General features: G+C 37.3%; 1 protein-coding gene across 7 annotated transcripts; it reads left to right on the forward strand.

Moving 5' to 3' along the window:
- Positions 1 to 446: 446 nt before the first annotated feature.
- ZNF260 (zinc finger protein 260) lies at positions 447 to 15772 on the forward strand. Of its 7 annotated transcripts, none has more exons than XM_081118037.1 (4): positions 447 to 2514; positions 4286 to 4390; positions 4984 to 5134; positions 10961 to 15772. In XM_081118037.1, the coding sequence occupies exon 4, from the start codon at positions 11416 to 11418 to the stop codon at positions 12652 to 12654; it is 1239 nt and encodes a 412-aa protein (XP_080974163.1). In that variant the 5' UTR covers positions 447 to 2514; positions 4286 to 4390; positions 4984 to 5134; positions 10961 to 11415; the 3' UTR covers positions 12655 to 15772. The 7 variants fall into 7 exon arrangements, with proteins under 7 accessions (XP_080974163.1, XP_080974169.1, XP_080974168.1 ...); XM_081118043.1 differs by having other exon boundaries at positions 10964 to 15772; XM_081118041.1 differs by having other exon boundaries at positions 2507 to 2656.
- Positions 15773 to 16125: the final 353 nt, after the last annotated feature.

Below are 16125 nucleotides of genomic sequence, written 5' to 3' on the forward strand. Positions count from 1 at the left end.
TTTTCTCCACAACCTCTCCAACACTTGCTAATTGTCTTATTGATAATAGCCATTTTAACACATGTGAGATGGTTTCTCTTTTTTCTGTTAGTAAAACTAAAGTTTAATTTTGAAGGCAGTTTTATTGTTTATCAAATCATTCAATTTAACAAAGCACTTTACAACATGATAAAATCACATTAATATGATGCTTGGATAGAGTTGAGATCATAAATTTTATGTTTTATCAAACTATAATGTCTTTTTTTAAATGCCTTTTTTTAAATTGTAGTTTTGATTTGTATTTCCCTAATAGCTAGTGAAGTTGAGCATCTTTTCATATATCTGTTTGCCATTTTTAAGTTTCTTGGGGGAAGTGTCTGTTCATATCCTCTGCCCATTTTTAAATTGGATTGTTAGTTTGGTGTTGAGTTGTATGAGTTCTTTTTTATTTTTTATTTTGGATACTAACCCCTTGTCAGAACTGTTCTTTGCAAATGTGTTCTCCCATTCAGTTGGTTGTCTTTTTGTTTTGTTGGCAGAAGCTTTTTAGTTTGATATAATCCCATACATTCATTTTTGCTTTTACTTCTCTTGCCTTTCAGGTCAGATTCATAAAATCCTCTCTAAGCCCAAGGTCCGTAAGTTTAGTACCTATGTTTTCTTCTTTGTAATTTATTGTTTCAGGTGTCTTATATTTAGGTATTTTATCCATTTTGAGTTAATTTTTGTATATGGGGACAAACTGTAGTCTAGTTTCATTCTTTTGCATGTGGCTTTCCAAGTTTCCCAGCACTATTTATTGAAGAGGCTTTCATTTCTCCATTGTATGTTCTTGGCTCCTTTTTCAAAAATTATTTCCCATATATATGTGGGTTTATTTCTGGGCTGTAAGTTCTGTTTCATTGATCTGTGTGTCTGTTTTTCTGCCAAAACTATGCCGTTTTGATTATTTTCACTTTGTAGTATAATTTGAAGGGAGTGTGCTACTTCTGCCTTTGTACTTTTTTCTCAGGATTGCTTTGGCTATTTGGGGTTCCATACAAATCTGATTCCCTGCCAAAGGCACAACATGGCTGAGTGATCTGCACATTAAAACATCTGAAGGTGGGAAAGTAGGAGCAAACTGGGGAGGTGGGAAAGCAGAAGAGCTGAGATGTGCAGAATGGAGCTCACAGCCTGGAGCTCCCTGCGGGGCTCAACCCAAAGAGACGATTTATCAGGATGTTGACGGCGCTCTCTTCAGCCTGAAGGAGCAAAGAGACACACTGAGCATTCCTGCAGAAGTGGGTCGTTCAAGCTGTGGCTGAGCCCAATGACCTGGGCAGGGTCAAAGCACAGAAGTGCGACCACAGTTACCTGGCAATTGACATTCCAGACAGAGAAACAAAGCCATGGAGTCTGGCTTCATCCCCTCACCCTCCCAGAGAAGTAGCAGGTCCCAGAAGAAGCTGTAGCAGTGAGTATTGGTTTTCAGAGCAGAGTATTTGTAGAACTGGTAATACAGAAACATTTTTCCTTGAGTAACAGGCGCACTCTGCAACTAAACCCAGGGTCAGGTGGAAACTGCAGAGGTCTGCCAATCACCATTACTGGGAGCAAAGAAACAAAGCGACCAACTTTCACCAGCTAACCCCCCCCCCCCCCCCCCCAGATTGCAGCTGCACTGCTGGCAGCATCTGGCTTCAGGGGATAACACTGGAATTTCAGATTTGGAACTCCATTTCCCACCAATCACATCCACCACAGGGACACAATCCCAGGTAACCCACACCCGCACACAGTGTTCCACACTGTGGGGACGTTAACAGTCATACTGTGGGGACTCACAGCCACACCAAAGCTCGGCACACACAGTATCGCACAGTCCAAATCACAAACCCTCCACTGGGACACACAGTCACAATGATAATTTCACAATGAACCCTTCTCAGCACGCTCTGCCCGAACAAACTTAATAGTCAGTCCTCTTCCCCGCCTCTGTACTTTTCCCCCGAATAGCGTCAGCGACCCGGCCAAACCGCTCGGGGACCAGTACCCGGGGCCAGTACCGCGCAGATCAATCGCGCCACCTCCCGGTAGTAGGAGCGACAGGCGGTGCGCCCTCTGGGAAATGTAGTTCAGCGAAGCCCTCGCGATAAACCAGGTGGCGCCCGGCTCGAGCTTCGCCAACAAGAGCGCAGACCCGCGCCCCGGGCGTCTCCCGGCGCTCCTGGCGGAGCTGCGCGCTGCGGCTCCTACCTGCCGCCCGGCGTGCTCGCGCTGAGCTTATACAAGCCGAGGCACACCACTGCCCTCCCAGAGCCAGTTAACGCAGAGCGCTGACCGAGGTCTGAGACTCGAGCCACTGAGACTTCTGGGGAATGTAGTCCACGGTCAGGAAAAGCGGCAGACCCGCCTGCTTCGACTGAATCCAGCCGGTACTGAGCCCCGGCTCGGCGGAGCCCAGGAGGCCTCTGGGATTGCTAGCCCTCCCCGGAAGGCGCAGGCGCAGGCGCAGACTTTCTGGCTCGCCATCGTCGTCTTTGTTCGCTGGTGAGTTTGCCGCTGGTTCCGCCAAGTGCGAACCTGGCTGCGGGACCTGCGTTTCTGGGCTCAGTGTCGGGCTGGGAGGCTGTAGGGGAGCGTCGGCGGTGTCTGCGACCGGGCTGGGGAGGCTGGGGAATTGCCCACTGTGGTGTGTAGTGTTTGGAGCTTATCTGGAGGGGCAAGGGCACCAGAGGAAACGGGCGGGCTGGCGGTGGGGGACCAGGTGTAAGGGCGGGGGGAGGGTTGTAGACTTACTACCTGTGTGAGACGGAGCGTGGTCCCAGGTTTGTGAGGATGAATGGCATGTGAGTTTTGTGGGGTAATAACCTGTAAACCTCACTTTTCACATTTCTAAAATAATGATTGTAAGAATGCATCTTTTTGGAGCACCGGTTTTTCTGAAAGAATAGAAAAAGGCTAAGCAATTGAGCGATGAATAATTTTTAAAGCGATTTTACATCAAAGCAGGCGTGTTGTGGTGTAGTTACGAAATCAGCGTTAATTTTTTTAAGAGGAAAGACTCCCGAAGAACTTTTTATTGGGTGTCTGGATCCCCCCCCCCCCCCCCAATAGGTATTGACTTTTATTAATTCTTTGCCGGAACTTTGGTGAGGCAGCTTTGAGAAGCACTGGACTAAGGAATAGCTTTAAGAGGTAATTTCCACTTGTGCAGACAGCTCAGAATTAGGAAGCAAGCTGTCCTGTCTTCCGTGCAGATTAGAGTCTGTCTAGTTTGTAAATGAACATGGCAATCTGACTCCTAATTTGGCTAGTTTTCCCCAAACAAAATGGCTTTCGTAATGTAGTGAAGCAGTTTTCTTCCATTTACAAAGACACTTTCTTCCAGTATTTTATCACACAACAGTTTTCAATAAAATGAAAAAATAAAGTTCCACAGTAGAAAAATTCATATACAAGAATAATAGCTTTGATATATACAAAAAAATGGTCAGTTATAGAAAGGATAGCACTTTATTTACAAAAGCAACAAATTAAATAAAACACCTAGGGATAAATAAGAAATGTTTAAAGCCTATATTAAAATTGTTTTTAAATGTTAATGAAGGGCCCAAAAGAAGACTTGAGCAAATGGAAATATATATCATATTTTAGATAGATTTAAAAAGTCTGCAAGGTATTCTGTTATGTGAAGAAAGCAAGGTATACAGTGTTTGGTGTAATATATTTTTTGAGTAAATGGAGATAAGAATGTATATTTGTAGTTGCATGATGAAACTTTGGAGGTTTACACAGAAAATAAAAATGGTTGTTGGGGAGGGAAATGCAGCATCCAGGGCAGGGGTAAGAATCACATTTTTTGCTTGCCTGTTTTGTGTATTTCCATTTTTACCTGGGGTGGGGAAATTAGATTTCTATGTTTGCTCCATTGCTTTTTAGATGTTTATCATTGCCTCATTCTTGAATGTTTTCTTGATTCCCATGATCGTACTTTCATTTTTATAATTCCAGTCAAAACCAAGGAGCACCCCCTCCCCCCCAACTCCGTGAGTGACTTGTGTTTCTGTCTGTCCTTTAGCTATTAGTATTACTGAGTTTCAGACTTTGATCATCTTTTTTTGCCTAGAAGAACTCTCTGTACAGTAGATTCCATTTGGGCTTCAGCTGACAAATAACAAGTATCCATTCCTATTTGAGGTTTGTCCTAAGCTCCTCATTCAGACATGCAGCTGCCCGACGGACAGTTCACATGGAGGTTGCACGGGAACTTCACTCTTTAAGCCCAAAATGTCGTACTGATACTTCTTTCCTCCTGCAGTTTGCCTCCATCCGTTACCTCTTCTGTATTACCTGTTCATCAATTCATAGCACTGTCCAGCCAGATGCTAAGCCTCTTACATCTGAGTAATGGAAGGGCTTCTGAGTAAGTTTGACCCTTTTATCTCATACCCCATTAAAAATTGGTCTATATATCACATTTAATAAATGATAAATATATGTTTGCTAAATCCATAAATGACCATATAATTATAGGACACTTATATTTAATTTCTCCTAGAGTTGCATAACCTAGGTAAAATATTAGGCTTCTAAATAGTTTAAGAACTCTGAGCCATGAATAATACCAGAATAATTTCCCTTATATTTTATTCGTATCACTCAAGTTTCGTGACTTCACACTTACGAGAAAAGGGAGAAAATTATTGGAGAAAATTATATTCAAAACTGTGACTGTTCAATCAAGAGCAAGGCCACAAGTGACACCTACTTAAAAATACCTGTGTGGGTTGTGATTCTAGAGGACTCTGGCAACTCAGTCTCATAGTTTCTCTGTATAACCTAAATTACGGAAATGTTACTTTCTGTGTTCCATTTCTGAAAAGTGTGCATCCTTTAAGCTGTATGATGGGTTTGGCCTGAGATGCAAAGTACAAATATTTTTTTCCATGTGCTCGTGTGTGTGTGTGCTCTAGCTTCTAAGCTAAAGGGTCATCATTACTCTGTTCTTTTTCATAGGCCAGCTTCCTTGTGCATCCCCAGGAGCTGCACTTCCCTTATCCTTTAAAACCTCTTGAGAGTCCTAAAGGCTCGGCCTGAAATCTGAGATGCTGCGTTGATCCTCAACAATAACTTCCAATTCCTGTCCTGGTCATATAACAGTTATGTGGTGAGTAGTCAGTTGTGTGGTAGCTTTGGTCTTTGTGGTTCTTTAAGGATCCACATTTCTTGCAAGTTGTCTCTTTATTATTTAGTTGTGGTTGGAGCTGGAGCAACAGTACATCCTAGTTCCAATCAGGTAGAGGAGGAAGGAATCACTACGCTAGGGCAGCGGTCAGTAACCTTTCTGTAAAAAGCCAGATAATAAATATTTTAGACTTTGTAGGATCTCTGTTGCAACTACTCAACTCAGGGATTATAGCACAAAAGTAGTTTGCCTGACGTTAGAGCATTTTGATTTATATTTTGAAAATATTTTTTAAATCACAAGATCAATTCTGTTGTAAGGACCTTTTTGCCTGCTATTCAGATGATGTTGTCTAGTTCAGTTCAAGACTGTCATTTTAGAGTATGAAAAATTCAGTTCTGGTAAGTATGTGTGAAGAATGTTGATGTAAATCCTGTAAAAATATGAGGGGTTATAATTACAAAGGAAATGTAATTTTTGTGTTTCCTTTTGGGTTATTAGGAATTTAGTAGCTTAAGTCCCAATCTGTTGTATATCATGCTTTTGCAAATTTAATGACTTAAACAATCAGTTGGAAATTTTAAAATATAGTATTACTGTAATTTGTTCAAAGTTTAGTAAAATCCACATGCTAAGCCATTTGTGCTGTGGGCTTTGGGGTGATGAAGCATCTTAACAGTTGTCTTTATTTTTTTCCTATGTTTATTTTTCTGTTTAGGTTTTGTCTTCTCTGGTTACAGTTTTCATAGGTTGTATTTGCTAGGTTTTCAGATTTACTTGCATAGGGTTGAGCAAAATAATCTCTACCTTATTTTTTTATTATTAACGAAGAAAATCCTTATTTTCTATCTATGACTATTTCCAAATAGTCATTTTTTTTGAAATATTTAGAATAGGGAAATCTTTATTGTTGAAAGTATTACATATGTCCCCCTTTCCCCCATTGATCCCCTCCATCCTGCACCCCTCCCCCCAGGCTTTCACTACACTATTGTCTGTGTCCATGGGTTATGCATATGTACATATAAATTCTTTTTTTAAAAAAATATATCTTTATTGGTTTGAGAGAGAGGAGAGGGAGAGAGAGAGATAGAAACATCAATGATGAGAGAGTCACTGATCGAGCCTACAACCCAGGCATGTGCCCTGACCGGGAATCGAACCCCAATCGCCTGGATCCTAGGTCGACGCTCAACCGCTGAGCCACGCCCGGCTGGGCTATACATATAAATTCTTTTGTTAATCTCTACCCATCCACCCCTGCCTTCCCTCTGAGATTCCTCAGTCTGTCCCATGCTTCTTTATCTCTGTATCTATTTTGTTCATCGGTTTATTTTATTAGATTCCACATATGAGTAAGGTCATGTGATACTTGCTTTCTCTGACTGGCTTATTTCGCTTAGCATAGTACTCTCTAGTTCCCTCCATGCTGTCTCAAAGGGTAAGAGACCCTTTATTTTTATAGCTGCATAGTATTCCATGGTGTAAATGTCCGAGAAGATGCTTGATATGATTTCAGTCTTCTTGAACCTATAGAGACTTGTTTTGTGTCCTAACATGTGGCCTATTTTTGAGAATGTTCCATGTATACTTGAGGAGAATACCTATCCTGCAGCTTTGGGTTGAAATGTTCTGTAAATGTCAGTTAAATCCATCTGATCTAGTGGGTCATTTAGAGTCACTGTTTCCTTGTTGATTTTTGTCTGGAAGATCTGTTCAGTGAAGTTAGTGGGGTGTTAAAGTCTCCTACTGTGACTGTATTGCTGTCCATCCCTCCTTTAAAGTACTCTGGAAGTTTTTTTTCAGCCTGTGTGAGTCTTTTGTTCTGAGGTGGGTCTCTTGTAGACAGCATATATTTGTGTTTTGTTTTCTTACCCACTCAGCTACCCTATGTCCTTTGATTGGAATGTTTAATCCATTTATATTTAAGATTATTATTGATAGGTACTTATCTATTGCCATTTCATTTCTTTATGCCTATGTTTCTTGTTTTATTTCAACCTCTTATTGCAGCAGTCCCTTTAACATTTCTTGCCATACTGGTTTGGTGTTGATAAACTCCTTTAGCCTTTTTTGTCTGGGAAGCTTTTTATTTCACCATCTATTTGGAATGATAGCGTTTCTGGATAGAGCAGTCTTGCTTTGCATTACGTTGAATACTTCATGTCACTCCCTTCTGACCTGTAGAGTTTCTGTTGAGAAATCAGCTGACAGCCTTATGGAAGCTCCATTGTAGGTAACAGATTGCTTTTCTCTTACTGCCTTTAATATTTTTTTTGTCTTGAATTTTTGGCATTTTAATTATGATGTGTCTGGGCCTGAGCCTGTTTGGGTTCTTCTTGCTTGGGACTCTGTGTCTCCTGAACTTGTGTGACTTTTTCCTTCACCAGGTTAGAGAAGTTTTCTGCCATTATTACTTCAAATAGGTTCTCTAACCCTTGCTTACTTTCGTCTTATGAAATTTGTTTTATGCAACTATTGTTACATTTTATGTTGTCCCATAGCTCCCTTAAACTGTCTTTCTGTTTTTTGTCTTTTCTTTTTGGTTCTCTCATTAAATTATTTTTTCTACCCTGTCTTCTAATTCACTGATCTGATCCTCAGCTTCCCCTAATCTGCTGTTTATTCCTTCCATTGTTTTTTTAAATTTCTACTATGTCATTCTTCATAGTTTCCATATCTTTTCTTGTGCTGTTGAGCATCCTTGTATCAGTATTCTGAACTCTATATCTGATAGATTGCTTATTTCCATTTCATTTAGCTCTTCTGGAGAATTCTTTTGTTCTTTCATTTGGGACTTGTTTTTTGTTTTCCCATTTTGGCTGCCTGTTTGGATTTCTATGTATTAGGTAGATCTGCTAGGACTTCCAGTCTTTTGGATGGTCTCTGGTGCAGGCCAGTGTTAGATGCTGTTTGTGACTGGCCTTGAGTACCCTGTTTGAAGTTTTCTGCACCCCATAGCTTGTGGTTCCCTCTGCTGGGGCTGAGTGTGTTTGAACAGGACCAAGATGTGCACCAAGGTCTGCTTTTCCAAGTCCTGGTCCAAAAGCAAATCAGGCCTCCAAATAGTCGTTTTTTATTTTTTAAATTTTGGTTTTATTCCCTTTTAGTTTTTTCCTAAGAATCAGCTCACAAACTTCTTATTTCTATTTTTTGTTTGTAATATATTATTTTCTTTACAAATGTTTGTTTTTATTATATCTACTTTTCTTTTTTGTAAATCCTTAACTTGAATGCTTACTTTATCATTTCATTTCTTTTAAAAATAAGGTAAACACTTAATGCTAAAACTTCTACAAGCATTTTTTCAAATGTGTTCTGTGGGTTCTGATATACATTGTTTTCTGTCTAATATTTATGACTATTCTGCAGTTTAATTTTTTCTTTGACCAAAAAGTTTGTTCAAGGCAGTAAAATTTGAAATTTACAACTGATTTTTTATTTCCTTCTTTAGGGTTGTTGGGGTTTTTTTGTCATAGTATTTTGTCTATCCCTTTTCTAGTTTGGAGAATATTTGAGGGTTTATATGACTGTTATATAGGCTAATTTTGAGAATTGTTCCTTAAGCATTTAAAAAAAGATTGTTTACTATTTTGAAGATGCAGAATAAACTGATTAGCTATATATTATAAATTAGTATGAATTTTTATTTTCCTATTTTTTAATATAGTCACATATTTAATGGATTTGATCATAGGTTGAGAGAGGTAGTCTTCTCAGTTATTGTGTTTTTGTATCTTGGATTTCTATAGTTTACATATTCATGATTCTCTTTCTAATTTTATTTTCTTTATTTTCAGAATTTCTGATACATACTATTTTAGATGCATGCATATATATGTATATATATGGGGTGTACCAAAGAAATGTATTTTTTTCCTGAATCTATTGAATTTTTAAGGTCAACAGCATATAATTTCCAAAAGTACTTCTTTATAGAACTCTGTTCATATTTCATTGCTGTAAAATCTCTTAGTTTCTGTGATACTAAGTATAGTCTTGTATCATTTGTATGTGTGTGTTCTTCTGTTTCTTGCCTGTTTTTTTCCTTTTTGTTTTGATCTACCTTTCATGTAGGGCTTTCAGCAAATTCTTGTGATCTTCAGATCTACATTAAGATGAACATTAGGACCTGAAAGATGATTTTTTTAAATTTTTAAAATTTTTGTTTAAAATATTACAGATGTCCCTTTTTTTCCCCACTGACCCATTCCACCCCGTCCCTTCCCCCTCCCCAGTCCCTCTCCCCACCATTGTCCCTGTCCTTGGGTTGTGCATATATGCATATAAGTTCTTTGGTTACTCTCTCCCCCTCCGCCCACCCGCCCTCCTCCATCCCTCTGACATTCGTCAGTCTCATCTATGCTTCCATGTCATTGAATCTACTCTGTTCGTTTATTAAGCTCTTTAAATTCCATGTATAAGCGAGATCATGTGATATTTGTCTTTCTCTGCCTGGCTTATTTCACTTAGCATAATATTCTCCAGAGGACCTAAAAGATTATTGTAATCTCTGTGTGCATGGGTGGGGCTTGTGAAATGGTGGGCTTCACTGTACAGCATTAAGTCAGATATCTGGGTGTTTCCTTTATGTGACTCCAAGTGTCAGTATCTATAGGTGTTCTCAAGGTCTCATTCTTTTCAGAAAAGAAACTTTCTGTCATACGACACCTGGCAACCATCAGCGCTTCATCTACAGTTTGGTAGTAGAAAGGGATAGGGACCCTCTTCTGTATATAAACTTTTACTCATTCCCTCCTTTTCTGTATGGTACGCTTAGCTACTTAGCCTGTCATTACTAAATTTGGAGACTCTCCATTATACTTTGTCTGGATAATAAATTCCTATTTCCTTCCAGCTAGGAGAGTTGGGCGCATCAACTGCTCTTTTTATAATCATTTTATTACGCTTCACCTTTCACTCTTACCCATAGAGCCTTTCTGTTGATGGCTGAATTACAAATTACCTTGCTTTTAGGTATCATCCTCATCTGCTGGCTTTTTATTTAGCCACTGAGTTCTGCAGTTAATTTACAGTCCTTTATTTTTTTTTCCTTTCAAAATTTCCTAAAACTTTTCGTCACCTGATGTCTTCTCAGCCTTTTAGTTTTTATGAGTATGCACTCCCTTTCACCCCCTTATCATCATTTTAATGGAGTAGAAGGGAGATACAGAAATAAATGCAGCCATGCAGCACCTAATGATGGAGATACACTCTGAGAAATGCTTCAGGCAATTTCATCACTGTGCAAACGTCATAGAGTGTACTTACACAAACCTAGATGGTATAGCCTATTACATACCTAGGTTATATATATATAACCTATGGGACCACTGTCATATATGTGGTCCATCATTGACCAAAATGTTATCATGCAGCATATAGCTGTATCTTATTTAACCACACATCTTCTTTAATAATACTTGTTTATTTCATTTTTTTTTTTTTATCCCTTCATCCTAGGCTCTCCCAATTTTATGTTTGTCCTTTCATCCTATCACCTACCACATAAGGATGTTTTCTCTTATTTTACTAATTTATGAAGTGTGCAAGGTTACATGTAAAAGCAATTTAAGCTATATGTATCCATGAATGTCATTTACATTTGAGCTTTCTTTTATATGTAGGCTAGGTTTGAAATAAAGAGTTTGTTTATAATAGCATATTTAAAATTTTTTATTAATTGTGGAGAAATTCACAAGTGTTATTTATGTTGACCATAGCTGCTTTATTGGATTTTTACTACATGCCAGGCACTAAATATTTTATAGTTATTAACTCTTCAATGATGATTTTTTATACTTTCAGAAGAGTCCTGAGGAATTATAAAGACACATCATGAGAGACCTGTGAGTTAAATCTCATCCTTCTCCATGAAAATACAGCTCAGGAAAAACTCAGAAAACCTAGGAAACAGAAAAGTATTTCCTCTGATCACAGACATTGTTTCTTAAGACTACATCTGTATGTATGGTACTCAATTTAAAAGAGTTTGGAACATAATTTATGCTTCATTCAATATGAGAGAAGCTAAGAAAAGACCACTAAGAATATAATGAGAATGCTGTATTTCATTCTGTTTCGCCGAATCTCAGGATAATCAGTGTGAAGAGATTTCCATCATAAATTCAACTTCATTAGATAATTGAGAATTGATATTATTGATATTGGGGAGAAACCAGGTGAATTTCCTGAATGTGGAAAAGCTTTCGTCTATGTGACACGTCAAGAGATACAAAAGAAGTCTTGGAACAAATATCTGCATGATAACAATGTTGAAGGGCTTTCAGACTGAATCAGATCTCCTTCAGTATGATCAAATTCATACTAGAGAGAAACCTTGTGAGTATAATGAATGTGGGAAAACCTTTAGTCTGAAGCAAAACCTCATAGAGCATAAGAAAATGCACACAGGAGAGAAGTCAAATGAATGTCATCAGTGTGGTCAAGTATTCTCTCAAGTCTCATCCCTTACTCTACATTTGAGAAGCCATAAAGGAAAGAAACCATATAAATGCAGTAAATGTGAAAACGCCTTTAGCCAGAAGGGAAACTTCCTTTCTCATCAGAAACATCATACTGAAGAGAAACCTTATGAATGTGGGAGAGCATCTGTTCAGATGCCAGGTCTTATTAAGCACCAGAGAAATCATACTGGAAACAAATCATATGTATGTAAGGAGTGTGGGAAAGCCTTCAATGGCAAATCCTGTCTCACTGAACATGAGAAGATTCATACGGGGGAGAAACCATTTGAATGTAATCAATGTGGAAGAGCCTTCAGCCAGAAACAATACCTCATTAAACATCAGAATATTCATAGTGGAAAGAAACCCTTTAAATGTAATGAATGTGGAAAAGCCTTTAGCCAGAAGGAAAACCTCATCATCCATCAAAGAATACATACTGGAGAGAAACCTTATGAATGTAAAGGGTGTGGGAAAGCTTTCATCCAGAAATCAAGCCTCATTAGACACCAGAGAAGTCATACAGGAGAGAAACCCTATGTCTGTAAGGAATGTGGGAAAGCCTTCAGTGGCAAATCAAATCTCACTGAGCATGAGAAAATTCATATTGGAGAAAAGCCCTATAAATGTAATGAATGTGGAACAATCTTTAGGCAGAAGCAATATCTCATTAAACATCACAATATTCATACAGGAGAGAAACCCTATGAATGTAATAAATGTGGAAAAGCCTTCTCTCGAATTACATCACTTATTGTACATGTGAGAATCCATACAGGGGATAAACCTTATGAATGTAAAATATGTGGGAAAGCCTTCTGTCAAAGCTCATCTCTTACTGTGCATATGAGAAGCCATACAGGTGAGAAGCCCTATGGTTGTAATGAATGTGGAAAAGCCTTCTCTCAGTTCTCAACTCTTGCTCTACATATGAGAATCCATACTGGAGAAAAGCCTTACCGGTGTAGTGAATGTGGGAAAGCTTTTAGCCAGAAGTCACATCACATTAGACACCAGAGAATTCATACTCATTAAAGTTCTATGAATGCCTTGAATTTAGGAAAACCTTCAACAGAATTCACTTTTTTTAGTATATCAGAAAATCCATCTTTCAAAAAAGTGACAGGAATGTGGAAAACCCTTCAGCACTCAAAACTTAAAATACTGAGATTTTAAATAAAAAGTATAGCGTTATGAAAACTTATACCTCCAGAGCCCACACAACAAACATTATTAATGCTGTACTTCTTAGGAACATTCTCACTGAAGTAAAGATCTACTCATGAACACCAACCACCATGGTTCTGGAAGGCCTACCTGAGGCATTAAGACAAAAATAAGAGAGGTATAAAGATTTATAATTAAGAGAGAAAATTGTCATTTGTGTTACATGTTTTGCTATATGGTAATCATCAGTTATTTGCTCTTGATCCAGTCGTTAAAAAACAGATTGTCTCAGAATATTGTATCCTGAAACAGATGCATGCCTTTTTGAGAAACTGGTAATTGACAGATGTGGTATCACAACTTGGTAGGGAAATCATGCATGAGTCAAAAAATGGTCTCAGGGTAACTGACTTTTCATATGGAAAAACATTAGATATTTGCTGTCATCATACATTAAAATATTTACTTATGAAATCTAATAATATTGAAGACTAGAATGCAAAATGTGAAACAATAAGAATTTTATAGAATGTTTTTAAAACCTTGAAGTAGGAAATAATTTCTAAAACTGATTCCAGAATACTCACCCTTGAGTATATATACATATACCCAACAAACATGTACCCAAGGAATCATGTACCTCTGTGTTCACTGGAGCGTGAATTATATTAGCAAAATATTGGAAACAAATGTCTGTCTCTTGTGAAATGGTTGAATAAAATATGATAGTCACACAGTAGAATATTCTCTAGTTAAGTACAAGTTAAACATGTCTATTAACAAGGGAAAACCTGAAAAAATGATGTAGAATGAAGAAAAATGAAAGTGATGAATATATTATAAATACAGTTGTGTGAATCTGAATTAAATCACCACTAACCAACACCAGTATTAAGCATTGGTTATAGATGAACATTTTGATGTAAAACTATGAAGAATGGATTGCAAGGATATACACTTAGTTCCCAAAAGTGGTTGCCTCCAGAAAGAAAGGTAGTGGAAGGGAAATGGGATCAAGCATGGTAGTTAAAGGATACTTTAGTTTTGTATCTAAATATCTCTCATTAAAAAGAAAAAAATTCCAGATAACCATAACAAAATGTTAGTTAATTCTGGGTTGTGGCAGTATGTATTTATTTTTTGTGCTATTTCTTTTAAACTTCTGAAAATTAAAATAGAGATGGGAGTAGGGAAGCTGTACATGAAGTACATGTTAAAATGGACTTACATCCCAAACAGATGCTAAATTTTTATTAAAATTTCTAAAAGTATATCTTTAAAATATAAAAAAAGTTTTAATTGTGATGGCAGCTTAACAGATTGAATTGCCATTTAAGGATTGTATTTAATAATACATGCACAGACCTGATAGAAATAACTTGCTTTCACTGAAACATTTATCAGAAATTTTAATACCTTATATAACCAGTATTGGCAATGGAAATCAGACCATTTTAAAATGAGGAAACCGTGCTGTTCTTAAGTTTTTTAATATGCCAGTGAGTAAAACATCCACTCTTGCATGTTGGCCTCAATTTTAACCTCAGACTAATTTTTTCTCTGTTCTGCCGGACATAATCGATCAGTTCCCCACTCTGCATTTGTTTGTTTTCTTGGGGAAAAGTGCTGAAAAGAGAGACCTAAACAGTATTTGCAGAAAATCTTTTTTTTTAAGATTTTTGAAAGTGATACTTGATCCCTTTTCACAACAGCTTGACAAACAGAAAGCTTTTAATGCTCTTTGTTAATAGAAAAATGAGTATGCAACTTTTAGACATTAGGCTAATTCATATATTTCAATTTCTTTTAAACTCAAAATAATAAAATGCTAATGTAACTATAGCACTGCACTGCTTGTTGTTAGCATTTTTGAAGGTTAGTCTTGAGATAAGGGTATAAATACCAGTGGTTGATTTTCTGAGGTAATGTACCTAAACTACATACATGTATATCTACATGAATCTAAGTTCTCTATTTCAGTCTTCATTAAACATTTTCTCATATGTCTTAAGTGGTCTGCCCTTGTGCAGAAGTCACCAGAAGAACTAGGAACTCAAGTCAGGCCAAACTAGGGAGACTACCTTTTGCTGCCTATAAGTGGCCAGTACCAAGACCCAGCAACAAGAATAATTATAATGGTCAGATACAGTAAGATGAGTAATTGCTGCATAGTATCTATGATATTGTGTACTGTAAATTTATTCAGCCATCTCCCTATTGATTCATCACTAGAGTAAACAACACTAGAGTAAACACCCTTGTAATTGGCCCTTGCATTTAGGCATTTTTATTGCTGCAGAGTAGATTATAGGCAAGAGGTTGCTAGACATATCAAAGGATATATGCTATTTTTAAATTTTAATAGATATTGTCAGTCAACTTAAAAAAAGACAAGAAAACATGCACATATATGCAATGGAATATCACTCAGCCATAAGAAAAGATGAAATACTGCGATTTGTGATAATTTGAGAATATCTGCTAAGCTAAAGGCAGACAGAAAAAGTCAAGAATCATATGATTTCACTCATACAGGACATAAAACTAAAAGGAACAAACAAGACAGTAGTATGGTGGTTACCAGAGGAAAGGGGGATGGGTAATAGTAAAGGGGGGTCAAATATATGGTGACTGAAGATATGACTTAGGGTGGTGGGCACATAATGCGATATACAGATCATGTATCAAAGAATTGTACACTTGAAACATAATTTTATTAACTAATGTCACTCCAATAAATTTTAAAAATAAAGACATCTAGCCCTTCAATAGAGGGTATGAAACTACTCAAATTTATGCTTATCTGATGAGTATCTCACCTGCTCCTAGATTTGCTTCTTTGTACATTTTGATACTATTAACCCATTTTCCTAAAGGATTATGTATATTTTCAATTTTGAAGACCTCTTCATATATTAGATACTAGGAATTTGTCTAATTTTTGTTATAAAAAGTTACTTTTTCCATTAAAGTATTTTTAAATTTCTATGTAACTAAATATGTATTAATTTTTTCTAACCTTATGAATTAGGAAGATAGTTTGGGGGAGGGGTAGAGGTGGAAGAGAGCACAGAGGGAATAGTGATAAATAAAATTAAACTTTTAAAAATATATCTCTAGATTGTATATATTATTTCTTAGGTTGCCTTGCAAGTTGGTTTTCTTGATATGTAAATATTTAATCCATGTAGAATTTAATGTCATGTAGTGAGGTAAGATTCATTGTTATTTTCTTCTGGATGGCTTTCTGTTGTACAAGCACAATTTATTAAAATAGTTTAATGTGTCCAACAGCCAGTCTCACAGCTCTGACACCATCAGCAATCACAGATTCAAACT

This window comes from Miniopterus schreibersii (genome assembly GCF_964146895.1).
Source record: "Miniopterus schreibersii genome assembly, chromosome: 18".
NCBI lineage: Eukaryota > Metazoa > Chordata > Mammalia > Chiroptera > Miniopteridae > Miniopterus > Miniopterus schreibersii.

Bases quoted from the DNA above. Each gene is read 5' to 3' on its own strand.
- ZNF260 (XM_081118037.1), top strand. From the start codon at position 11,416: ATGATAACAATGTTGAAGGGCTTTCAGACTGAATCAGATCTCCTTCAG.